This window comes from Hemiscyllium ocellatum, chromosome 4 (assembly GCF_020745735.1).
Source record: "Hemiscyllium ocellatum isolate sHemOce1 chromosome 4, sHemOce1.pat.X.cur, whole genome shotgun sequence".
NCBI classification, from domain to species: Eukaryota; Metazoa; Chordata; class Chondrichthyes; order Orectolobiformes; family Hemiscylliidae; genus Hemiscyllium; species Hemiscyllium ocellatum.
In genome coordinates this window covers 143,165,710-143,193,049 of record NC_083404.1, presented here as the reverse complement: position 1 = coordinate 143,193,049, position 27,340 = coordinate 143,165,710, and the positions used below count along the sequence as shown (strand labels likewise).

Sequence of the window (27,340 nt, the reverse complement as noted above, 5' to 3'; positions counted from 1 at the left end):
TGAGTCTGTCAGCATGTCTGTAGTGAGCCTGTCAGTGTGACTGTAGTGAGTCTGTCAGTGTGACTGTAGTGAGTCTGTCAGTGTGCTCACACTGAGTACTGATGCTGGTGATATCCTGTCTTATTGGTTGTTGGGGTGGAGGGAGTATGTGGTCAGAGTCAGGGGGAGAGTGGAATCTTTCATCAGAACCTTCTGGAGTCAGCGTGACCTGGAAGGGGAGTGAAGGGTTGCTTTATGTGATGTGTCAGTGATAATGGCGGGCTGTTGATGCTGTTTAAATTGTGTGTTTTTCTGACAGACGTGTGGAGGGAACGTGATGAATCCACCAACCACCGTCAGAAACATGATGTGGAACTGGAGAAGGAGGAAAAGAGGAAGGAGGTGGAGAAAGAGATTCGACTTCAGGTGAGACTCTGTCAAATAGCATTGTCCAAGCACAGGCCCCAATGTCCGAGCACAGGCCCCACTGTCGGGGCACAGGCCCCACTGTCCGAGCACAGGCTGCACTGTCCGAGCATAGGCCTCACTGTCTGAGCACAGGCCTCACTGTCTGAGCACAGGCCTCACTGTCGGGGCACAGGCCTCACTGTCGGGGCACAGGCCTCACAGTTCGAGCACAGGCTGCACTGTCTGAGCACAGGCCCCACTGTCCGAGCACAGGCCCCACTGTCGGGGCACAGGCCCCACTGTCCGAGCACAGGCCCCACTGTCGGGGCACAGGCGTCACTGTCCGAGCACAGGCCCCACTGTCGGGGCACAGGCCCCACTGTCGGGGCACAGGCCCCACTGTCCAGACACAGGCCCCACTGTCCAGACACAGGCCCCACTGTCCGAGCACAGGCCCCACTGTCGGGGCACAGGCGTCACTGTCCGAGCACAGGCCCCACTGTCCAGACACAGGCCCCACTGTCCAGACACAGGCCCCACTGTCGGGGCACAGGCCCCACTGTCCAGACACAGGCCCCACTGTCGGGGCACAGGCCTCACTGTCCAGACACAGGCCCCACTGTCGGGGCACAGGCCTCACTGTCGGGGCACAGGCCCCACTGTCCAGGCACAGGCCTCACTGTCCAAGTACATGCCTCACTGTCCAAGAACAAGCCTCACTGTCGGGGCACAGGCCTCACTGTCTGGGCACGGGCCTCACTGTCCGAGCACAGGCCTCACTGTCCAAGTACATGCCTCACTGTCTGGACACAGGCCTCACTGTCCGAGCACAGGCCTCACTGTCCGAGCACAGGCCTCACTGTCCAAGAACAGGCCTCACTGTTGGGGCACAGGCCTCACTGTCTGGACACAGGCCTCACTGTCTGAGCACAGGCCTCACTGTCTGGACACAGGCCTCACTGTCGGGGCATAGGCCTCACTGTCCGAGCACAGGCCTCGCTGTCTGGACACAGCCTCACTGTCTGAGCACAGGCCTCACTGTCTGGACACAGGCCTCACTGTCTGGACACAGGCCTCACTGTCTGAGCACAGGCCTCACTGTCTGGACACAGGCCTCACTGTCTGAGCACAGGCCTCACTGTCTGGACACAGGCCTCACTGTCGGGGCATAGGCCTCACTGTCCGAGCACAGGCCTCACTGTCTGGACACAGGCCTCACTGTCCGGGCATAGCTCTTCTATCTGAGTTATGGTACCCTCTTTCCCTCTGACCCATCATTGCAGAGCAACTTGAAATGGGGGTGCACGCTCCCTTGGCTCAACACTGAGACATTGCAGCCTTTGATATTTATTACATTCCTGCAGTGTGTGAGTTTGTTTTGTTTTCATTGGGGCTGGGGAAGGAGTTACCAAGGCAACCAAATACATATCACATTGTCATCAGGTTTCAAATAAAATAATCTATTGACCAGGTTTTGAAATAAAATTGATTTCCTTACACCAATACTTTTCCAACACATTTATGTGACAAAACTGATTCCCCTTCCGCGATCAGCAATATTTCAGAACTCTCCGTTTATTTACTCTCCTCGCTGCTTTGTATGGCCCACTCATCCTGACTTTCAGAGGGTCACCCTGACCAAGGTTACAATACTGACCCTTCACCTCGCAGTCTCATCACTCTCGCTGATGAACGTCTACCTGCCCAGACCTTCTTTGTCAGCTGTTTTTAACTCTCTCATGCTATTTCATGAGATCCCAAAATTTCACAAAATACCATGCAAGGACTGCACAAAACACCATATAGGACAAACAGGAAGACAGCTAATGATCCGCATCCATGAACACCAACTAGCCACGAAACGACACGACCAGCTATCCTTAGTAGCCATACACTCAGATGACAAGCAACATGAATTCGACTGGGAAAACACTGCTATTATAGGACAAGCCAAACAGAGAACAGCCAGGGAATTCCTAGAGGGATGGCACTCATCCACAGGTTCTATCAATAAGCACATCGACCTGGACCCAATATACCGGCCACTGCAGCGGACAGCTGGAACTGACAACCGGAAGCGGCAGAGACAAACCACTATAAATGCCGGAGGAAACATCACAGAAGCGCTTCACAGGAGGCTCCCAAGCACTGAGGATGTCACCTAGACAGGGGACGAAACGTCTGCAACACAAATTCCCAGCTCGGCGAACAGAACCACAACAATGATAGTTTCACTTTTTTCATGAGTAAATCACAAAATCCTTTTTTTCAAAAGTTGCATTCTCGGGTTAGCTGTTAACAACGGCGATAGCTAGACAATATGTTGAAGGTGTTAACGTATTGTCTAGCTATCACCATTGTTAACAGCTAACCCGAGAATGCAACTTTTAAAAAAAGGTTTTGTGATTTACACATGAACAAAGTGAAGCTTTCATGGTATTTAAACAGATGAAAGACTCAACAGACAATCAATTTTTCCATGTATAATTTCGGTTACATCACACTGCAAATGTCTGCTATAAATTCTGTGTTAGGATTGAGCCCTCCACTATTACCTGATGAAGGAGCGTCGCTCCGAAAGCTAGTGTGCTTCCAATTAAACCTGTTGGACTATAACCTGGTGTTGTGTCATGTTTAACTTTGTACACCCCAGTCCAACACCGGCATCTCCAAATCATGACGACTATCGACACCACTAACCGATGGAAGGATGGTTTGCGTGTTGGACTGGGTTGTGTTCACAACTTCTCCCCACCCTTCAGGCTCCCTGCGTCTATTCCTGGTGAAGGGCTTTTGTCCAAAATGTCGATTTTCCTGCTCCTCAGATGCTGCCTGACCTGCTGTACTTTTCCAGCACCGCTCTAATCCAGAGTCTGTGTACACAACCTTATTTAGTTTCTTATGGGCGGCACAGTGGCACAGTGGTTAGCACTGCTGCCTCATAGCACCAGAGACCCTGGTTCAATTCCTGCCTCAGGCAACTGACTGTGTGGAGTTTGCATGTTCTCCCTGTGTCTGTGCGGGTTTCATCTGGGTGCTCTGGTTTCCTCCCACAGTCCAAAGATGAGCAGGTTAGGTGAATTCGCCATGCTAAATTGCCCAGAGTGTTAGGTGAAAGGGTAAATGTAGGGGAGTGAGTTGCTCTTCGGCGGGTCGGTGTGGACTGTTGGGCCGAAGGGCCTGTTTCCACACTGTAAGTAATCTAATCTAATCTTATGGCCCTGGGCAGAGCAGTTGCTGAACCAGCAGTGATGACCCCAGATAGAATGCTTTCTCCAGTCCATCTGTAAAAGTTGGTGAGGACATGCCGAATTTCCTAACCTCTGGAGGAAGTAGAGGTGGTGTTGTTGTACCTTCTCGAACATCACATCCACGTAGAACGACCAGGACAGATTATCGGTTATCATCATTCCGAGGGACCCAGTCCACCTCAGCTCTGTTCATGGAGATAGGGGCATGACCTCCTCCTTTCTTCCTGAAGTCAATGATCAGTTCTTTAGTTTTGCTGACATTGAGGAAGAGATGGTTACCATTCTACACAACACCTAGCATTCTATCTCCTTGTATTCTGACTCATCATTGTCTGATATCCGGCCTACAACAGTGGGGTCATCAGCCAACCTGGAGATGGCATTCGGATGAAATTTGGCCCCAGTGGTGCATGCACAGGGAGTACAGTAAGGGGCTGCGTACGCATCCTAGTGGGTGTTGAGTGTTATTGTGGAGGAGGAGATGTTGTCCATCTTCACTGGTTGTGGTCAGTGGGTCAGGAAGCTGAGGGTCCAGTTGCAGAGCTGGGAGCTAGGTCTCGGAGTTTGGAGATCACCTTTGGTTGGGATTAGCGTTGAAGGTGGAGCTGTAGTTGATGAGCAGTGGTTTGATGCAGATGTCCCTGTTGACCAGATGTGCCAGGGATGGCTGCAGGCGGAGGGAAATGGCGTCTCCAGAGGATGTTGTGTGATGGTAGTGAATTGTGGGGGATGGAGGCAGGCTGGGGGACTGGAGTTGATGTGGGCCATGACTTGTCTCTTGAAGCACTTCCTGACTACGCAGGGCAGAGCCATTGGGCAGCAGTCATTACGGCGCATTACGTGTTCTCTTAGGTACCAGGATGACAGTGGCCTCATAGCAAGGAGACGTTAAAGATGTCGGCAAATATTCCTACCAGCTGGTCTACACAGGCCAGTCCCTTTCCTCCGATTTACTCTCTAAAAGATTAATCTGAGGCCCGCAGCAGTGACTGTGGGGACAGGTGTGTCTGAGTCTCTCTGGGAACGTGACACTGTTTCATTAACCTCTGTTCACACTGAGTGTAAAAGGCTTCAGCACATCAGGGAGGGGTGTGTTTTTATCTGGTACTCTGTTCTGATTCACTTTGTAACCTATTATGTCGCGTAGGCCTTGCTACAGGCTCACTATTTTCTCAAATCACATGAAGGATGCCTTTATATCCTTTCCTTCCAATTCTGATAGGACCTGTGTTTCCTGACTGGACTTTAGAGTATGGGTGTAGGTTAGCTCGCTGAGCTGGAAGGTTCATTTTCAGATGTTTCATCACCATACTAGGTAATATCATCAGTGAGCCTCCAGATGGAGCACTGGTAGTATGGCCTGCTTTTTTACTTATTTGTTTAGGGTTCCTTGGGCTGGTGATGTCACTTCCTGTGGTGACATTATTTCCTGTGGTGAAGTCACTTCCTGATCCTTTTCTCAGGGGGTGGTAGATGGGGTCTAACTCGATGTGTTTGTTGATAGAGGTCCACTTGGAATGCCATGCTTCCAGGTATTCTCATGCATGTCTTTGTTTGGTTTGTCCTAGGATGGATGTGTTGTCCCAGTCAAAGTAGTGTCCTTCCTCATCCATATGTGAGGATACTAGTGAGAGAGGGTCATGTCGTTTTGTGGCTAGTTGGTGTTCATGTATCCTGGTGGCTAGTTTTCTGCCTGTTTGTCCAATGTAGTGTTTGTTACAGTCCTTGCACGGTATTTTGTAAATGACATTAGTTCTGCTTGTGGTCTGTATAGGGTCTTTTAAATTCATTAGCTGCTGTTTTAGTGTGTTGGTGGGTTTGTGGGCCACCATGATGCCAAGGGATCTGAGTAGTCTGGCAGTCATTTCAGAGATATCTTTGATATAGGGGAGAGTGGTTAGGGTTTCCGGACATGTTTTGTCTGCTTGTTTGGGTTTGTTGCTGAGAAATCGGCAGACTGCGTTCAATGGATACCCATTCTTTTTGAATACACGGTATGCTTGATATTCCTCTGCTCTGCGTAGTTCCTCTGTGCTGCAGTGTGTAGTGGCTCGTTGGAATAATGTTCTGATGCTTGTCCATTTGTAGATACGATGTGGAGATGCCGGTGTTGGACTGGGGTGGACAGAGTTAAAAATCACACACCACCAGGTTATAGTCCAACAGGTTTATTTGGAAGCACTAGCTTTTGGAGCGCTGCCCCTTCATCAGGTGTTTGTGGAGGACACGATTGTAAGACAGAATTTATAGCAAATGTTTACAGTGTGCTGTAACTGAAATTATACATTGAAAAATACCTTGATTGTTTGTTAAGTCTTTCATCTGTTCGAATACCATGACAGTTTCACTTCTTTCATGTGTAAATCACAAACCCTTTTTAAAAAGTTACATTTTCAGGTTAACTGTAACAATGGTGATAGCTAGACAATATGTTGAAGGTGTTAGCCCCCTGTGTTCTCTGTTTATGCCATGATGTTTAGATTGATTCTAACCTAAAAAGTGAGTTAAGAGTCTTACTTAGATTCATGCAACTTAACTCCGCAAGTACAAATTCATCCCACAAACATATACGTGTATGTGCGTGTGTGTGTGCGCGTGTGTGTGTGTGTGTGTGTCTGGTATTGGGGATGTGAGTGTCTGTGAGAGAGAGTGTAAAGGGTTCTAAGTCTGTGAGTGTGGGAGTGTGTATGTCTGTAAGGAGTGTGTGTCAATGTAAGTGTCTGTGTGTGTGTATAAGAGTGCATGTGTATGTGTGAGTGTGTATGTGTGTGTGTGTCCGTGTGTATGTGTGTGTATAGGCGTGCTTGTGTGTGTGTGTGTAGGAGTGTGTGTATTTATGTGTGTGTATGTGAGAGTGTGTGTGTGTAGGAGTGTCTGTGTATGTGTGTGTGTGTGTGTGTGTGTGTGTGTGTGTGTGTCTGTGTATGTGTGTGTGTGTGCAGTGCAATGGTGATCACCTGTAATGTGACATGAACCCAAGGTCCCGGTTGAGGCCCTCCCTATGGGTACCGATCTTAGCTATCAGCCTCTGCTCGGCCACTTTCCTCTGCTGCCTGTCCCGAAGTCCACCTTGGAGGATGGTCACCCGAAGGTCCGAGGCTGAATGTCCTGGACCACTGAAGTGTTCCCCAACTGGGAGGGAACCCTCCTGTCTGTTGATTGTTGTGTGGTGCCCATTCATCCGTTGTTGTAGCCTTTGCTCAGTTTCCCCAATGTACCATGCCTCCGGGCATCCTTGTCTGCAGCGTATGAGATAGACAACGTTGGCTGGGTCACATGAGTACCTGCCATGTACAAGGTGGGAGGTGTTCCCACACGTAATAGTGGTATCTACGTCCACAATCTGACATGTCTTGCAGCGCCTACCGTGACAGGGTTGTATGGAGTTGTCCTGAGAGCCGGGCAGTTTGCTACGAACAATGATCTGTTTGAGGTTTGGTGGTTGTTTAAAGGCAAGTAATGGAGGTGTGGGGAAGGTCTTGGTGAGGTGCTCAACCTCAGCTCCTGGGAAGTACTGAACAACGAAGGGTACCCTGTCAGTTGCAGCACGTGTCTGTCTCCTGAGGAGGTCATTACGGTTCCTTGCTGTGGCATGTCGGAACTGACGGTCGATGAGTTGAGCATCGTACCCCGTTCTTGTGAGGGCATCCTTGAGTACTTTCAGGTGCCCGTCACGTTCCTCCTCATCTGGACAGATCCGGTGTATGTGTAGGGCTTGTAGATATTGGGATGATTGCTTCTGTAGTTCAGTATTTGGTCAGTATGTGTTGTTTTCCAGTAGACGCTGGTTTGAAGTTCCCCATTGGCTGTTCGCTCTACAGTGACATCTAGAGATGGCAGGTTGTTGTTGTATTCCTCCTCTTTGGTGAATGTTATGCCAGGATGGGGATTGTCGGTGGTCTTCAGGGTTTCATTTAATTTGTTTCATTTAGACATGACAAAGGTGTCATCCACATGGCAGACCCGGAGTTTGGGTGGGATGGTTGGCAGAGCTGTTTGTTCGGGTCTCTGCATTACTGCCTCTGCTAAGAACCCTGATATCGGAGATCCCATGGGTGTTCCGTTGGTTTGTCTGTAGGTTTTGTTGTTGTAGGTGAAGTGGGTGGGAAGACACAGGTCCACTAGCTTGACAATACTGTCCTTGCTGATGGTCTCCAGGAATTCTTGGTGGTGTGGATGGAGTTACGTGAGTCTCCTACTCAGTGTTTTAGTCTTTGTTGTGGTTCTGTTCGCCGAGCTGGAAGTTTTTGCTGCAAACGTTTCGTTCCCTGGCTAGGGAACATCATCAGTGCTATTGGAGCCTCCTGTGAAGCGCTGCTTTGATGTTTCTTCCGGTATTTATAGTGGTTTGTTCTTGCCGCTTCCGGGTGTCAGTTTCAGCTGCAGTGATTTGTATGTGGGGTCCAGGTCGATGTGTCTGTTGATGGATGTTCTTGCCGCTTCCGGGTGTCAGTTTCAGCTGTAGTGGTTTGTATATGGTGTCCAGGTCAATGTGTCTGTTGATGGAGTTTGGGGATGAATGCCATGCTTCTAGGAATTCTCTGGCTGTTCTCTGTCTGGCTTGTCCTATGATAGTGGTGTTTTCCCAGTCAAATTCATGTTGCTGGTTGTCTGAGTGTATGGCTACTAGAGATAGCTGGTCGTGTCGTTTTGTGGCTAGCTGATGTTCATGGATGCGGATTGTTAGCTGTCTTCCTGTTTGTCCTATATAGTGCAGTCCTTGCATGGTATTTTGTAAACTACGTTAGTTTGGCTCATGCTGGGTATTGGGTCCTTTGTTCTAGTGAGTTGTTGTCTGAGCGTGGATGTTGGCTTGTGTGCTGTTATGAGTCCTAAGGGTCGCAGTAGTCTGGCTGTCAGTTCTGAGACGCTCCTGACGTATGGTAGAGTGGCTAGTCCTTTTGGTTGTGGCATGTCCTCGTTCCTCGGTCTATCTCTTAGGCATAGACTCCAGACTACTGCGACCCTTAGGACTCATAACAGCACACAAGCCAACTTCCACACTCAGACAACAACTCACTAGAACAAAGGACCCAATACCCAGCACGAGCCAAACTAACGTAGTTTACAAAATACCATGCAAGGACTGCACAAAACACTATATAGGACAAACAGGAAGACAGCTAACAATCCGCATCCATGAACATCAGCTAGCCACAAAACGACACGACCAGCTATCTCTAGTAGCCATACACTCAGACAACCAGCAACATGAATTTGACTGGGAAAACACTACCATCATAGGACAAGCCAGACCGAGAACAGCCAGAGAATTCCTAGAAGCATGGCATTCATCCCCAAACTCCATCAACAGACACATTGACCTGGACACCATATACAAACCACTACAGCTGAAACTGACACCCGGAAACGGCAAGAACAAACCAATATAAATACCGGAAGAAACATCAAAGCAGCGCTTCACACGAGGCTCCAATAGCACTGATGATGTTCCCTAGCCAGGGAACGAAACGTTTGCAGCAAAAACTTCCAGCTCGGCGAGCAGAACCACAACAACGGACACCCGAGCTACAAATCTTCAATCAGATTTTAAGTTTTAGTCTTTGGTGTAGCTCCTTGGCCAGTCTGTAAGTTGATGTTCCAGGCAGCGAGACTATGGGTCTGAGGGGGGCTCCAGGTTGTGAAAATTGGGTAATGTGTAGAAGCATAGTGTGTTGGATTCGTCTGGTTTCATTTTTTGGAAATCAGTCCTATTTATTTCTCCCGATTTCTGAAGTGTTTTGAGTCGGGCTGCGATGTAGTTCTCTAGTTGTGAAGTTGGGTCTATTGCCACCTGTTGGCAAGTGTAGGTATCCACAGACAGTGTGTTCACTTTCTCATTGTCGCCTGTTTGGTTTAAAAGGACTGTCAAGCGTCCTTTGTCTGTAGGTAGGAGAACAATGTTTTTAACTTCTCTGAGAAAAAGAACAGGAAATGACATCATCAACCCAAGGAAACTAAAACATATAAATTGAAAGTGGGCTACACCACCAGGGCTTCATCCGGAGGCTCACTGAAGATGTTACCTAGTATGGTGACGAAACATCTGAAAATGAACCTTCTAGCTCAGTGAGCAAACTCATATCCAGAACCTCAACCTGAGCTACAAATCTTCTCAAACCTCACTAACTTTAGAATATATCTTGAACTTTCTACAGTTGTTAAAAATCACACAACACCAGGTTATAGTCCAACAGTGAGAGCCGGGCAGTTTGCTATGAACAATGATCTGTTTGAGGTTTGGCGGTTGTTTAAAGGCAAGTAGTGGAGGTGTGGGGAAGGTCTTGGTGAGGTGCTCATCCTCATTGATGAAGTGTTTCAGGTCACGAAGAACATGGCGTAGTTTTTCAGCCCCTGGGAAGTATTGAACAATGAAGGGTACCCTGTCAGTTGCAGCACGTGTCTGTCTCCTGAGGAGGTCATTATGGTTCCTTGCTGTGGCACGTCGGAACTGGTGATCGATGAGTTGAGCATCGCACCCTGTTCTTGTGAGGGCATCCCTAAGTACTTCCAGGTATCCGTCACGTTCCTCCTCCTCTGAGCAGATCCGGTGTATGCGTAGGGCTTGTCCATAGGGGATGGCTGTTTTAATATGTTTTGGGTGGAAGCTGGAGAAGTGTAGCATTGTGAGGTTGTCTGTGGGTTTGCGGTAGAGTGTGGTGCTGAGGTGTCCGTCCTTGATGGAGATGCATGTGTCCGAGAATGAGACAGATAGTCGAGAGTAGTCCCTGGTGAGTCTGATGGTGGGATGAAACTTGTTTATGTCACTGTGTAGTTTTATCAGTGACTCCTCGCCATGGGTCTAGAGGAAGAAAATGTCATCAATGTACCTGGTGTACAATGTTGGTTGGAGATCCTGCATAGAGAAGAAGTCTTGTTCGAAAGTCTGTTGGACTATAACCTGGTGTTGTGAGATTTTTAACTTTGTACACCCCAGTCCAACACCGGCATCTCCACATCATTTCTACAGTTGAGCTGTGAGGTTTCTGAAGTCTCACTTCTCTAACTATCATTCCAAACATTCACCCCATTCTCTTTCCCTTTGCAATTCAACCACTGTCTTTTTAAAACTCTCTTTCTTCATATTTCTCTCCCATTTCTACCATCCTTACTCTTCCCTCATGATCAGCCTGTTTTATCGCTAACTCAATAGGAACTGATTTTGATATCTCACTTGCTCATCTTTCCTGAATATCTATTTAACCCAAATACTGTGTTAGTCTTTCAGGCTTTTATCATCTTACCTGGCCAGCAGCTCAGCTCCCAGTGTACTTCCCAATCCATTACTCCGGTTACTGGGATCTCTTCTTACTTTGAAAGCAGTTCCTGATGGCACTTTATTTTTGACAGTACAATAATTGGCGTTTTCCTTTCTCCTGTTGTCACTCACTAACTCCACACCCAACTGTACAGATTCTTTGTTTGAAAACTGTGCAGCCACTAGCCCTCAAACTCGGTCCCACCCCCCAGGGGTACTGTGTTGGAAATCAAACCCCACTGTACCGAGAGTTGTCACAAATGTGAAAAATATTTAATGAAACTATCCAAAGTTGGAGCAGACACGATGAGCTATTTGACCCACTTTGCTCCAAGGTTTTATGTCCAAAGTCCCCTGTATTCTTGACGGATGATTCAGATTAAAAGAAAATGGTCAATAGGTTTTGGTGGAGAAAGTGAGCACTGCAGATGCTGGAGATCAGAGCTGAAAATGTGTTGCTGGAAAAACGCAGCAGGTCAGGCAGCATCCAAGGAACAGGAGAGTCGACGTTTCGGGCATAAGCCCTTCTTCAGGAATAGGTTTTGGTCCTTAACTAGTAAATTCTGAACAACTTTACCTTCGTCCAATGGCAGTCAGGAAATATGAATTTTTGAGCTATAGCTCTCTATTCTTAAAAATCTACCCCTCTTCAATTCCCCCTTCACAAATAGACATGTTAAGGCTAGAAAAAGCCAAAAATGCAGGGAAACAGTTCCATAGCACCGTTCTGGAGCAGAGGAGCTGGTACACTGTTTTCTTTGGTTTCTTCAAATCCCTTTGAGTTCTTTGCCAATGTTTCGCACACCAATGGGATTCTTCATTCACTGGGTGGGAGTTCACCTTTTCACTGTCTTTGAAAGAGTTTTATTCCTTCTTCAGTTGGGAATTTTCAGGAACGTTGGGAGACAGCTAACTCGCCACATGCTGGCTGGGAGGGAGGTGTTGGCTGATTTGTTGCACTGGGCCCACATAAGCCATGGTCACCTGACCAGGGGCCAATCAAACTTTGTTGTTGAGCAGTTGTCCCTTAGTTTCGAACCCATTGATTCTGTGGGGTCTGTTTCTGCTCTGACTGGTCCAGGAAAATTCAACATTTTATACATTTGACTGTGTGCTCCAGGAAGCATCTTTTTGCACTTGGTTTAAAGCAGTAATTTCTCTGTTGATTCCACTGTCTGAAAATATAAACAATCAGCTGGGATGGGTTTTTTGGTAACTGACACTAACCGCCGGCCCTCTCCCCCCGACAGGTGGATGAGCTCATGAGAGAAGAGTTGAGGAATTTGCGAATGGCAGTTGAGCGGGATTTCAGTGACCCTCCTAAAGCAAAGGTCAAACCCAAAAAGGTACAGTCCGAGCAGAGTCCAGATCTTTGTCAGCTATCCCAGTCAGCTCGGATTCCGACCCAGCGACAGTGAAGGAACGGTGATATATTTCCAAGTTAGGATGGTGAGGGGCTCGGAGGGGAACCTGCAGGGGGTGGGGTTCCCATGTACCTGCTGCCCTTGTCCTTCTCAATGGAAGTGGGTGTGGGTTTGGAAGGTGCTGCCTGAGGATCGTTGGTGAGTTTCTGCAGAGCATCTTGTAGATGGTACACACTGCTGTTACTGAGCGTGGGTGGGGGGGAGGGAGGGGATGGTACACACTGCTGTTACTGAGTGTGGGTGGGGGGGAGGGAGGGGATGGTACACACTGCTGTTACTGAGTGTGGGTGGGGGGGAGGGAGGGGATGGTACACACTGCTGTTACTGAGTGTGGGTGGGGGGGAGGGAGGGGACGGTACACGCTGCTGTTACTGAGTGTGGGTGGGGGAGGGAGGGGATGGTACACACTGCTGTTACTGAGTGTGGGTGGGGGGGAGGGAGGGGATGGTACACACTGCTGTTACTGAGCGTGGGTGGGGGAGGGAGGGGATGGTACACACTGCTGTTACTGAGTGTGGGTGGGGGGAGGGAGGGGATGGTACACACTGCTGTTACTGAGTGTGGGTGGGGGGAGGGAGGGGATGGTACACACTGCTGTTACTGAGTGTGGGTGGGGGGAGGGAGGGGATGGTACACACTGCTGTTACTGAGTGTGGGTGGGGGGAAGGGAGGGGATGTACACACTGCTGTTACTGAGTGTCGGTGGGGGGGGAGGGAGGGGATGGTACACACTGCTGTTACTGAGTGTTGGGGGGAGGGGTTGGGGAGGGGATGTTTGTGGATCTGGTGCCTATCAAGCCGCTGCTGTGTCCTGGATGGTGTTGAGCTTCTTGAGTGTTGTTGGAGCTGCCTCCATCCAGGGAAGTGGGGAATATTCCCTCACCCTCCTGCCTTGTAGATGATGGACAGTCTTTGGGAGTCAGGAGGGGAGTTACTGACTGCAGAATGGAATGAATTGAATTGGTGGTGTGGTGGGGAGGGGTCTGTATCATAGAGCAGATCTCTGCTCCCACGTCACACTCTGCAAACACACCCAGCCCCAAATCCCCAGGGCCAGCCAAAGTGGGGTTGGTTTGTTCCCATTCACCATGAGCACCTTAGTGTTGTCAGGTACAGGTTCCTGATACAATCAGAGTGAACGCTGACACGGGGCTGTGTTGTCAGGTACAGGTCCCTGATACAGTCGGAGTGAACGCTGACACGGGGCTGTGTTATCAGGTACAGGTTCCTGATACAGTCGGAGTGAACGCTGACACGGGGCTGTGTTGTCAGGTACAGGTCCCTGATACAGTCGGAGTGAACGCTGACACGGGGCTGTGTTGTCAGGTACAGGTTCCTGATACAGTCGGAGTGAACGCTGACACGGGGCTGTGTTGTCGGGTACAGGTTCCTGATACAGTCGGAGTGAACGCTGACACGGGGCTGTGTTGTCAGGTACAGGTTCCTGATACAGTCGGAGTGAACGCTGACACGGGGCTGTGTTGTCAGGTACAGGTTCCTGATACAGTCGGAGTGAACACTGACACGGGGCTGTGTTGTCGGGTACAGGTCCCTGATACAGTCGGAGTGAACGCTGACACGGGGCTGTGTTGTCAGGTACAGGTTCCTGATACAGTCGGAGTGAACACTGACACGGGGCTGTGTTGTCGGGTACAGGTCCCTGATACAGTCGGAGTGAACGTTGACACGGGGCTGTGTTGTCAGGTACAGGTTCCTGATACAGTCGGAGTGAACGCTGACACGGGGCTGTGTTGTCGGGTACAGGTCCCTGATACAGTCGGAGTGAACGCTGACACGGGGCTGTGTTGTCGGGTACAGGTCCCTGATACAGTCGGAGTGAACACTGACACGGGGCTGTGTTGTCAGGTACAGGTCCCTGATACAGTCGGAGTGAACGCTGACACGGGGCTGTGTTGTCAGGTACAGGTCCCTGATACAGTCGGAGTGAACGCTGACACGGGGCTGTGTTGTCAGGTACAGGTTCCTGATACAGTCGGAGTGAACACTGACACGGGGCTGTGTTGTCGGGTACAGGTTCCTGATACAGTCGGAGTGAACGCTGACACGGGGCTGTGTTGTCAGGTACAGGTTCCTGATACAGTCGGAGTGAACGCTGACACGGGGCTGTGTTGTCAGGTACAGGTTCCTGATACAGTCGGAGTGAACACTGACACGGGGCTGTGTTGTCGGGTACAGGTCCCTGATACAGTCGGAGTGAACGCTGACACGGGGCTGTGTTGTCAGGTACAGGTTCCTGATACAGTCGGAGTGAACACTGACACGGGGCTGTGTTGTCGGGTACAGGTCCCTGATACAGTCGGAGTGAACGTTGACACGGGGCTGTGTTGTCAGGTACAGGTTCCTGATACAGTCGGAGTGAACGCTGACACGGGGCTGTGTTGTCGGGTACAGGTCCCTGATACAGTCGGAGTGAACGCTGACACGGGGCTGTGTTGTCGGGTACAGGTCCCTGATACAGTCGGAGTGAACACTGACACGGGGCTGTGTTGTCAGGTACAGGTCCCTGATACAGTCGGAGTGAACGCTGACACGGGGCTGTGTTGTCAGGTACAGGTCCCTGATACAGTCGGAGTGAACGCTGACACGGGGCTGTGTTGTCAGGTACAGGTTCCTGATACAGTCGGAGTGAACACTGACACGGGGCTGTGTTGTCGGGTACAGGTCCCTGATACAGTCGGAGTGAACGCTGACACGGGGCTGTGTTGTCAGGTACAGGTTCCTGATACAGTCGGAGTGAACACTGACACGGGGCTGTGTTGTCGGGTACAGGTCCCTGATACAGTCGGAGTGAACGCTGACACGGGGCTGTGTTGTCGGGTACAGGTCCCTGATACAGTCGGAGTGAACGCTGACACGGGGCTGTGTTGTCAGGTACAGGTCCCTGATACAGTCGGAGTGAACGCTGACACGGGGCTGTGTTGTCAGGTACAGGTCCCTGATACAGTCGGAGTGAACGCTGACACGGGGCTGTGTTGTCAGGTACAGGTTCCTGATACAGTCGGAGTGAACGCTGACACGGGGCTGTGTTGTCAGGTACAGGTTCCTGATACAGTCGGAGTGAACGCTGACACGGGGCTGTGTTGTCAGGTACAGGTTCCTGATACAGTCGGAGTGAACGCTGACACGGGGCTGTGTTGTCTCTCTTTAGGCCAAAGGTAAAGAGAAAGGATCGAAGAAGAAGGAGAAAGACTTTACAGCCAACAGGTAACAAACCTCAAAGGCCATCCCGCCATCTGCAGCAGTTCACTCTGACCCTGGGGTTTTAGTGTGATTGCTCTCTCCCGACTCCATTCCCAAGAGGAACACGGTTCACAGTCACAGACCCTGGCTCCCCTGGCATCAGGACTTCAGGACTGACGCTCCATGCTGTGGGTCTGGAGTCACGTGTAGACCCAGGTTGGGGATGGATAGGAGGAGATGAGTGAATGAATTGGCAGGACTTTCCTGGTCACCATCAGAGGAGCTCTCTCTGCACTCCAGACTTTGTTGGAAATCAGATGTCTCCATCTGCCTCTGTGGGATTTGGATCTGTGCTGCATGGGGATGGGGATGGGAGGGGGACAGAGCAGTGACAGGACCATTCCCCCAGCCTCACCCCTGACCATCACACCAGTCAGCATCCAAGCCATGCCCTCTCTGGGGAAATGGGGACGTCACTGAGATACACGCGATGCCTCAGGGCCTGGGATTAAATCCTATCCCTGCAACTGCTGCAGCTTCCATTCACATGATCGTTAATCTGGACGTGAGTATTGTTGAAAAAAAAACACACAATTTGATAAATCATTTCATCTCACTCTCATCAGGACAATTCACAAGAATACCACTTCAAGGAGAAAACCAATATTTATATTGTGTGGGGGGAGAGGGCGGATTGTGGCTCAGAGTTTAGCACGGCGCCAGGGACCAAGGTTCAAATCCAGCCTCGGGCGACTGTCCGTGTGGAGTTTACACATTCTCCACGTGTCTGCGTGGGTTTCCTCCGGGTGCTCTGGGTTCCTAAAATGTGCAGGTTAGGTGGATTAGCCGTGGGAAAAGTGGGATTACAAGGTTAGGGTGAGGGTGGATTGGCTGTGAGAAATGTGGGAGTACAGGTACAGGGTGAGGGTCAGAGTGGAATGTCCTGGGGAGGGTCATTGCAGAGTTGATAGGCCAAGCTTTTCATTTATTTATTCATTTTGTGGGAGATGGGCATCACTGACTGGCCCCAGTATTTACTGCCCCCGTCCCTAGTTGCCCCTTGAGAAGGTGGGGGTGTGCTGCCTTCCTGACCCGCTGCAGTCCATGGGCTGTGGGTAGACCCACAATGCACTTAGAGAGGGAATTCCAGGATTCTGACCCAGTGACACTGAAGGAACGGTGATATATTTCCCAGTCAGGATGGTGAGGGGCTTGGAGGGGAACCTGCAGGGGGCGGTGTTCCCATGTATCTCCTGCCCTTGTCCCTTTAGATGGAAGTGGGTGTGGGTTTGGAAGGTGCTGTCTGAGGGTCTTTGGTGAATTCCTGCAGTGCATCTTGTAGATGGTACACACTGCTGTTACTGAGTGTGGGTGGGGGAGGGAGGGGATGGTACACACTGCTGTTACTGAGTGTGGGTGGGGGAGGGAGGGGAGGGTACACACTGCTGTTACTGAGTGTCGGTGGGGGGAGGGAGGGGATGGTACACACTGCTGTTACTGAGGGTCGGTGGGGGAGGGAGTGGACGGTACACACTGCTGTTACTGAGTGTCGGTGGGGAAGGGAGGGGATGGTACACACTGCTGTTACTGAGTGTGGGTGGGGGAGGGAGGGGATGGTACACACTGCTGTTACTGAGCGTCGGTGGGGGAGGGAGGGGATGGTACACACTGCTGTTACTGAGTGTGGGTGGGGGAGGGAGGGGACGGTACACACTGCTGCTACTGAGTGTGGGTGGGGGGAGGGAGGGGATGGTACACACTGCTGTTACTGAGTGTGAGTGGGGGGGAGGGAGGGGATGGTACACACTGCTGTTGCTGAGTGTCGGTGGGGGAGGGAGGGGACGGTACACACTGCTGTTACTGAGTGTGGGTGGGGGGGAGGGAGGGGATGTTTGTGGATGTGGTGCCAATCAAGCGGCTGCTTTGTCCTGGATGGTGTTGAGCTTAATGAGTGTTGTTGGAGCTGCCCCCATCCAGGGAAGTGGGGAATATTCCCACACCCTCCTGACTAGTGCCTTGTGGATGGTGGGCAGGCTTTGGGGAGTCAGGAGGGGAGTTACTCGCTGCAGGATTCCCAGCCTCTGACCTGTTCTTGTAGCCGCTGTGTTTATGTGGTGAGTCCAAGTGTGTTTCTGGTCAATGATAACCCCCAGGATGTTGATAGTGAGGGATTCAGTGATACTAACACTATTCAATGTGAAGGGGCAATGGTTAGATTGTCTCTTATTGGTGATGGCCATTATCTGGCAGTTGTGTGTGGGGAATGTTACTTGTCACGTGTCAGCCCAAGCCTGGATATTGTCCAGAACTTGCTGCATTTGAACACGGACTGTTTCAGTGTCTGAGGAGTTGTGAATGGTGCTGAATCATCGGCGAACATTCCCATTTCTGACCTTCTGATGGAGGGAAGGTCATTGATGAAGCAGCTGAAGGTGGTTGGGCCTGGGACACTCCCCCTGAGGGACTCCTGCAGAGGTGTCCTGGAACTGAGATGACTGACCTCCAACAACACCAACCATCTTCCTGTGTGCCAGGTCTGACTCTAACCAGTGGAGAGTGTGCCCCCTGATACCCACTGATTCCAGTTTTGCTCGGGGCTCCTTGATGTCACACTCGGTCAAATGAAGCCTTGATATCAAAGGGCTGTCCCTCTCCCCTCCTCTCTGGGTTTCAGGTCTCCTGTCCATGTTTGACCCAAGGCTGGAATGAGATCAGGAGCTGAGTGACCTCTGGTGAAACCCAAACTGGATGTCACTGAGCAGGTTGTTGCTGAGCGAGTGCTGCTTGATAGCCCTGTTACTGACCCCTTCCATCACGTTACTGAGGATGGAGAGGAGACTGGGCAGTAATTGGCCAGGTTGGATTTGTCCTGCGTTTTGTGTACAGGACATACCTGGGCAATTTCCCACATTGTTGGATAGTTACCAGTGTTGTAACTGGACTGAAACAGCTTGGCTAGGGGAGCAGCAAGTTGTGAAGCACACGTCTTCAGTACTATTGTGGGAATGTTATCAGGGCCTATTGCTTTTGCAATATCCAGTGCCTCCAACCATTCCTTGATATCACGTGGAATAAATTGAATTGTCTGGAGACTGTATCTGTGATGCGAGGGACCACTGAAGGACCCTGAGATGGATCATCCACTTGGCATTTCCGACTGAAAGTTACTGCAAATGTTTCAGCCTTATCTTTTGCACTGATGTGCTGGGCTCCTCCATCATTGAGGATGGGGATATTTGTAGAGTCTTCTCCTCCATTGAGTTGTTGAATTATCCACCACCATTCACGACTGGATGTGGAAGGACTGCAGAGCTTAGATCTGATCTTTTGGTTGTGGGATCGTTTAGCTCTGTCTGTCACTTGCTGTTTATGCCGTTTGGCAAGTCGTCCTATTTGGTGTCTTCACCAGGTTGACACCTCATTTTTTAGTCTGCCTGGTGCTGCTCTTGGCATGCCCTTCTGCACTCTCCATTGAACCAGGGTTAATCCCCTGACTTGATGGTAGTGGGTGAATGGGGGAATATGCTGGGCCATGAGGTTACAGGTTGTGCTGGAGTCCAGTTGATGAACAAGATGGCTGTTTCTGACAAACTTTTCACAATCATCAGTTAATTCCAGATGTTTTTTTATTGAATTCAAATTCCACCATTTATTGTGACAGGATTCAAACCCAGGTCCCCAGAACATTCCCTGGATCTACAGACTAATAGTTCAGCAATAATACCTACTACTGGGCCATGGTCTTATTCTGCACTGCAGGGATGCTAAACATCACCCGGCAAGTGGACTTTGTTTGGTCAATGTGTTGCCATGGGGAATGCAGCAGTTAATAATTACTCACACTTAACTAACAACCTGGGATGTATTTTTTTTTCAAAGTGCACAAATTTTTTATTTAATTCCCACCACCAGGAAGATAGGAAACACCCGAGTGGCCAGTGACAAGCAGTGCCCTTCACAAAGGGCAACGCTGTGTGAACAAACAGTGAAGGGGAGGGCAGGGACTAAATCAAAATAGAGTTGGAGGGGGAAAACAACCTGGGATTTAATTTTACGGCAGATTGACTCTGATTGGTCAAATCATAGCTCTAAGCATTGACCCAGAGAATCACTCTGAACGATGTTGGTGGGTTGTGACAGAACAATGCAGATGCACGTTCTTCCTATCTGCATGGAGCAGCCCCTGTCAGTATCTGCCACCTCCAGAACATGGACATGCACCAGACTGTGAACCAGACTGACAATCCGAACATCAAGGGCAGTGTCAGCCTTTACACCCTCAGGATTATTCAGTAAATGCTGTCCACTGACAGAATCCGATCGAACACTGGGACACTGTGTTGTGTGCTTTGTAAACCCCAGCAGGTTGGGGAAAGACAGGAGGGACATAGATTTGATGTGATCAGCCAGTCTTTGGGAGCAGCACCTGAGGGATTGACATCACGCTGGATCGGAACCGCACTGAACACATGATTTGTTAGTGTTGTTGCCTGACAGCAGCCTGCTGTTAGTGGGGAACATGACCATTGCACAGTCATGTGACAGAATAACCCGCTTCACCTGCTGCTTAAACCGTTCAGAGATCTGACCCTGTCTGGGAGTATGCTGGGAAACAGCTCACAGTTCACAGTAAAAAGTGAACTCACTTTAACTTTCTGTGAATGTTCACAAAATATCGTGGGAATGATCACAACAGGGCGTCTCATTGTCTCCCAGTACCCTTCATAATGGATGGACATAGAAGGATACAGCGCAGTACAGGCCCTTCGGCCCTCGATGTTGCGCCGACCGAGTCCTACCTAACCTATACTAGCCCAGTAACTTCCAAATGCCTATCCAATGCCCGCTTAAATGAACATATGCTGAGGGAGTGGACACTGTCGGAGGGTCAGTGCTGAGGGAGTGGGCACTGTCGGAGGGTCAGTGCTGAGGGAGTGGACACTGTCGGAGGGTCAGTGCTGAGGGAGTGGGCACTGTCGGAGGGTCAGTGCTGAGGGAGTGGGCACTGTCGGAGAGTCAGTGCTGAGGGAGTGCTGCACTGTCGGAGGGTCAGTGCTGAGGGAGTGTCGCACTGTTGGAGGGTCAGTGCTGAGGGAGTGCTGCACTGTCAGAGGGTCAGTGCTGAGGGAGTGTTGCACTGTCGGAGGGTCAGTGCTGAGGGAGTGCCGCACTGTCGGAGGGTCAGTGCTGAGGGAGCGCCGCACTGTCGGAGGATCAGTGCTGAGGGAGTGGGCACTGTCGGAGGGTCAGTGCTGAGGGAGTGCTGCACTGTCAGAGGATCAGTGCTGAGGGAGTGTCGCACTGTCAGAGGGTCAGTGCTGAGGGAGTGCCGCACTGTGGGAGGGTCAGTGCTGAGGGAGTGCCGCACTGTGGGAGGGTCAGTGCTGAGGGAGTGCCGCACTGTCGGAGGGTCAGTGCTGAGGGAGTGCCGCACTGTCGGAGGGTCAGTGCTGAGGGAGCGCCGCACTGTCGGAGGGTCAGTGCTGAGGGAGCGCCGCACTGTCGGAGGGTCAGTGCTGAGGGAGTGCCGCACTGTACATAATGGGTGAGATGGTTTTAAAAATCCCGGTGCTGAGATTCTAGAGAGCTCCTTCCCTGCTGTGCTGGAGGATGAGACAGTGTTCCCTTTGTGTTTCAGGAGTTTGAACTCTCTGTGCGATGAGTTGATTGAACAGGGATTGTTGAAGGCAGCCCCTCAGGTTCCCCTGGCCAGTTATTTAGGTGAGTATCTGACTCTGGGTCCTAGTCATTGACTGACATTCCCTCCTGTCCAACCCCATTGTCCTTCTCAGCTTCAACCTCAACCCTTTGCCTTTCACCCTTGACCTTCAGCCACAAAGATCACACACTAACTGGTATTCAGGGATGTTTGTGTGGATCTCATGTAAAACCCGGATTGGAAAGATTCTTCATTCCTGGCATGTGAGTGTCGCTGATTGGGTTCTCCATTTACTGCCCATCCCTAGTTGCCCCTTGAGAGGGTGGGGGTGAGCTGCCTTTTCGAATCACTGTGTCTACGTGCTGTGGGTTGACCCACAGCTCCTGAGGGAGGAAGTTCAGGATTTTGACCCAGCAACACTGAAGGAATGATGATATATTGCCCAGCCTGCAGGGTTTGATTTATAAGGAGAGGCCGGATGGCTGGGACTTTTTCCTTGGAACGTCAGAGGCTGAGGGGTGACCTTATAGAGGTTTATAAAATTACGGGGATAGGGTAAATAGACAAGGTTTTTTTATTCAAAACTGGAGGGAATAGTTAAAAGTGAGAGGGAAAAGATTTAAAAGGAACTTCAGGGGTAACCTTTTTACCCAGAAGGGTGGATCGTACGTGGAATGAGCTGCCAGGGGAGGTTATAGTTGCAGATACAGTATCAACATTTAAAAGACATGGGAACAGGTACATGACTAGAAAAGGTTTAGAGGGAAATGGGCCAAACACAGGGAAGCCTGGTCAGCATGGGCAGGTTGGACCGAAGGGTCTGTTTCTGTGCTGCATGACCTGAGGATCTGAGACTCTATTTCCACTCAGGAACCTGCAGGGGGTGGTGTTCCCATGGATCTGCTGCCCCTTGTCCTTCGAAATGGAAGTGGGTGTGGGTTTGGAAGGTGCTGCCTGAGGGGCTTTGGGTGAATTTCTGCAGTGTATCTTGTAGAGAGTACACACTGCTGTTACTGAGTGTGGGTGGGGGAGGGAGGGGACGGTACACACTGCTGTTACTGAGTGTGGGTGGGGGAGGGAGGGGACGGTACACACTGCTGTTACTGAGTGTGGGTGGGGGAGGGAGGGGATGGTACACACTGCTGTTACTGAGTGTGGGTGGGGGAGGGAGGGGATGGTACACACTGCTGTTACTGAGTGTGGGTGGGGGAGGGAGGGGATGGTACACACTGCTGTTACTGAGGGGGAGGTGGGGGAAGGGAGGGGGTGGTACACACTGCTGTTACTGAGTGTGGGTGGGGGGAGGGAGGGGACGGTACACACTGCTGTTACTGAGTGTGGGTGGGGGGAGGGAGGGGATGGTACACACTGCTGTTACTGAGTGCCGGTGGGGGAGGGAGGGGACAGTACACACTGCTGTTACTGAGTGTCGGTGGGGGGAGGGAGGGGACGGTACACACTGCTGTTACTGAGTGCCGGTGGGGGAGGGAGGGGACGGTACACACTGCTGTTACTGAGTGTTGGTGGGGGGAGGGAGGGGACGGTACACACTGCTGTTACTGAGTGTGGGTGGGGGGAGGGAGGGGATGGTACACACTGCTGTTACTGAGTGTTGGTGGGGGGAGGGAGGGGATGGTACACACTGCTGTTACTGAGTGTGGGTGGGGGAGGGAGGGGATGGTACACACTGCTGTTACTGAGTGTGGGTGGGGGGAGGGAGGGGATGGTACACACTGCTGTTACTGAGTGTGGGTGGGGGAGGGAGGGGATGGTACACACTGCTGTTACTGAGTGTGGGTGGGGGAGGGAGGGGACGGTACACACTGCTGTTACTGAGTGTGGGTGGGGGAGGGAGGGGACGGTACGCACTGCTGTTACTGAGTGTGGGTGGGGGGAGGGAGGGGATGGTACGCACTGCTGTTACTGAGTGTTGGTGGAGGGGAGGGAGGGGATGGTACACACTGCTGTTACTGAGGGGGAGGTGGGGGGAGGGAGGGGATGGTACACACTGCTGTTACTGAGTGTGGGTGGGGGAGGGAGGGGATGGTACACACTGCTGTTACTGAGTGTGGGTGGGGGAGGGAGGGGGTGGTACACACTGCTGTTACTGAGTGTCGGTGGGGGGAGGGAGGGGATGGTACACACTGCTGTTACTGAGTGTTGGTAGAGGGGAGGGAGGGGATGGTACACACTGCTGTTACTGAGTGTTGGTGGAGGGGAGGGAGGGGATGGTACACACTGCTGTTACTGAGTGTGGGTGGGGGGGGAGGGAGGGGATGGTACACACTGCTGTTACTGAGTGTTGGTGGAGGGGAGGGAGGGGACGGTACACACTGCTGTTACTGAGTGTGGGTGGGGGGAGGGAGGGGACGGTACACACTGCTGTTACTGAGTGCCGGTGGGGGAGGGAGGGGACGGTACACACTGCTGTTACTGAGTGTCGGTGGGGGAGGGAGGGGACGGTACACACTGCTGTTACTGAGTGTGGGTGGAGGGAGGGAGGGGATGGTACACACTGCTGTTACTGAGTGTGAGTGGGGGGGAGGGAGGGGATGGTACACACTGCTGTTACTGAGTGTCGGTGGGGGAGGGAGGGGATGGTACACACTGCTGTTACTGAGCATCGGCGGGAGGGAGGGGATAGTACACACTGCTGTTACTGAGTGTCGGGGGGATGGGGTGGGAGGGGGTGTTTGTGGATCTGGTGCCAATCAAGTGGGGGCTGCTTTGTCCTGGATGGGGTCAGGCTTCTTGAGTGTTGTTGGGGCTGCCCCCATCCAGGCCAGTGGGGAATATTCCCTCACCCTCCTGAGTTGGGCCTTGTAGATGGTGGGACAGGCTTTGGGGGGTCAGGAGGGTAGTTACTCGCTGCAGGATTCCCAGCCTCTGACCCGCTCTTGTGACCTCTGTGTTGCTATCACGTGGAGTGAATGGAATTGGCTGAAGCTGTGATGCTGGGGACCACTGCAGGAGGCTGAGATGGATCTTCCACTCGGTACTCCTGGCTGAAGATTACTGTGAAAGCTTCAGCCTTACCTTTCACACTGATGGGCTGGGCTCTTCCATCAGGATGGGGATGTTTGTGGAGCTTCCGTAGATACATAACTGGGTGGGGTAATACTGCGGAGCTTAGATCTGATCCATTGGCTGTGGGATCATTTACCAGCCTGCGCTGTTTCCCTGAATTCTCCTGCTCTGACTCTTCCTCCAGCCCATTCTCACCCTCTTCTCTGACCACTGCCTGACTTACTGACTGGATCATGTTTCCACAGGAGATTTCAGTTACTTAGGGAGCACCCTGCTCGGTGCTAACATCAACCCAATGCCATCACTGTATGATATCCGCCAGATCGTCACCATGTACGCCATCCTGCCCTTAGGTAAGTGATTGGGTTACACCTTCACCCAGCTCACACCCTCTGGGCAACTCCAGACCAGAGGGAACAGCTAAAAGGGCAGAGATAACCCACTCAGAGTCTCCCTCACACACAACATCAGCTGTGGGCAACAGGCTACAGAAGGGTCAACCTGAGGTGAGGGGTCAGTGCTGAAGGGTCAGGTCTGGGTGAGAGGTCAGTATTGAGGGTTAGTGTTGACCAATTAGCCCTGAGACGTGGGTCAGTGCCAAGGGGTCAGGGTCAGTGCCAAGGGACTAGAGGTCAGTGCCAAAGGGTCGGGGTCAGTGCTGAGCGTTGGGGGGGCGTCAGTGCCGAGGGAGTGGAGGCAGTGCCGAGGGGTCAGATGTCAGTGCTGAGGGGTCAGGGTCAGTGCCGAGGGGGTGGGCATCAGTGCCCAGGGGTTAGAGGTCAGTGCCAAAGGGTCGGGGTCAGTGCTGAGAGGGTGGGGTCAGTACTGAGGGGATGGGGTCAGTGCTGAAGGGTTGGGGGTCAGTGCTGAGGGTAGATAACAAGGGGACAACTTCCAAATGCTCAGGACAAGAGAAAACGCTCTTTCCTTCCCCATGAGATCTTGTTGACCATCTTGGATTCTCCCTGCCCATACCCTCCGGCTGAACCCCTGATATAATCACCCTCAGGGTGTTTTTACATACCTCCATGAATTGCCTACAGATCTGTTCCTCCATTGCCCGCTAACTATTCAAGGGACTATCATACATTCCAAGCAATATGGCTGCTCCTTTTTTATTCCTAAATTCTACTCTCAAAGCCTCATTTGAAGACTCTTCCAAGATATCCTCCCTCCTTACCATCATAGCTGACTCGTGGATTAACAGCACTTCCCCTCTGGCACCCTCCCCTGTCCTGTCTTAAGATGCTATTCCCTGGAACATTGAGTTACCATCCTGCTCCTTTCACACCATTTCCCTGTACCAATCCATACCCTTACCTCATCCGCCTTCCCTCGAATACCCATTGCAGGAGAAGGCCTCCAGGCTTGCGTTAATTCCCTGGGACACTAGCAATACTGAGGCCAAAGGTTACTCCACCTCCTGGGAACACATGTCCAGGGTGTGGCCAGAGATCAGGCTCTAGGATCAGGTTCATCACCAACACCACAGATCCCAGGACCAGTGACACAGAATCTCCTGGGTGGCTCATCTGATGGTCATCAACTGCCTTGAGACACAATGTTACTGGAACTCTTCACGCAATTATTGCGACAAACTCCTGTCCGTTAGTTAAACACAACATCCCCTTTAGAAATCTAAGCTGACTCCTCCTGATTTTCCCACCTTTCTCCATGTGATTACGGACTCAATTCTGAATAATTGTTTCTAGAAGCTTCCCCACCCCTGATGGTAAACTGACTGGCCTGTAATTGTTGGGATTATCTTAAACAATTCTCCAATGCTCTGGCAGCTCCCCTGAGTCTGGGGAAGACTGAAAGATTGTGACCAGTGTTCCCATAATTCGTATCCTCACTTTCTTCAGAATTCTGGGATGTATCTCACCCAGTCCCAGTGCCTTGTCAACTTTCACATCAGCCAATGATGTTCTAAATTTATGAATTAATGTATCTCGCTCAGTCATTGTATTATCAACAATGTACTTTCTGAGCACCCACAATGTCACAGAAATAGAACCGAAGAGAACCCCTTCCAACCAGCTCCACGCTCACTGTGATCACTCAGTCAAAACCGTTTCTAAAGGCCACCATTTGACTCTTTCTAAGAGAGATGGGGCCCAGTCTGCCAATCCTTTCCTGATATTTACTTCCACATTTTTCTGGTATCATTCTTATGAATCTTCTTTCTATACTGTTTAAATATGGTGACCAGATTTACAAAGAGTACTTCAAAACGTGCTCCAACCAAGGGTGGGTAGGCGTTGAGCAGATCTTATCTACTTTATGATGCTGTCCCTCTAGAAAGTGGCAGATGGAGTTTAATTCAGATAAATGTGAGGAGCTGCATTTTGGGAAGGCAAATCAGGGCAGGACTTATACACTTAATGGTAAGGTCTTGGGAAGTGTTACTGAACAGAGAGACCTTGGAGTGTAGGTTCATAGCTCCTTGAAAGTGGAGTTGTAGGTAGATAGGATAGTGAAGGAGGTGTTTGGTATGCTTTCCTTTGTTGGTCAGAGCATTGAGTACAGGAGTTGGGAGGGTCATGTTGCGGCTGTACAGGACATTGGTTAGGCCACTGTTGGAATATTGTGTGCAATTCTGGTCTCCCTCTTATCAGAAGGCTGTTGTGAAACTTGAAAGGGTTCAGAAAAGATTTACAAGGATGTTGCCAGGGTTGGAGGATCTGAGCTACAGGGAGAGGCTGAACGGGCTGGGGCTGTTTTCCCTGGAGCGTCGGAGGCTGAGGGGTGACCTTATAGAGGTTTACAAAATTATGAGGGGCATGGATAGGGTAAATAGACAAAGTCTTTTCCCTGGGGTCGGGGAGTCCAGAACTAGAGGGCATAGGTTTAGGGTGAGAGGGGAAAGATATAAAAGGGACCTAAGGGGCAACTTTTTCATACAGAGGGTGGTACGTGTATGGAATGAGCTGCCAGAGGATGTGGTGGAGGCTGGTACAATTACAACATTTAAGAGGCATCTGGATGGGTATATGGATAGGAAGGGTTTGGTGGGATATGGGGCGGGTGCTGGCAGTGGGACGAGATTGGGTTGGGATATCTGGTCGGCATGGACGGGTTGGGCTGAAGGGTCTGTTTCTGTGCTGTAAGTCTCTGTGACTCTCTGACTCTA

General features: G+C 51.0%; 1 protein-coding gene across 1 annotated transcript in view; it reads left to right on the top strand.

Annotated features, from left to right (window-relative positions):
- Positions 1 to 267: 267 nt before the first annotated feature.
- LOC132815259 (dynein regulatory complex protein 11-like) overlaps positions 268 to 27,340 on the top strand; it is a 52,791-nt gene continuing 25,718 nt past the window's right edge. The window contains exons 1-5 of the mRNA XM_060824073.1: positions 268 to 405; positions 12,147 to 12,242; positions 15,490 to 15,545; positions 21,160 to 21,242; positions 24,453 to 24,560. Of these exons, the coding sequence (XP_060680056.1) occupies positions 268 to 405; positions 12,147 to 12,242; positions 15,490 to 15,545; positions 21,160 to 21,242; positions 24,453 to 24,560 (481 nt within the window). The remainder of the gene's footprint in view (positions 406 to 12,146; positions 12,243 to 15,489; positions 15,546 to 21,159; positions 21,243 to 24,452; positions 24,561 to 27,340) is intronic.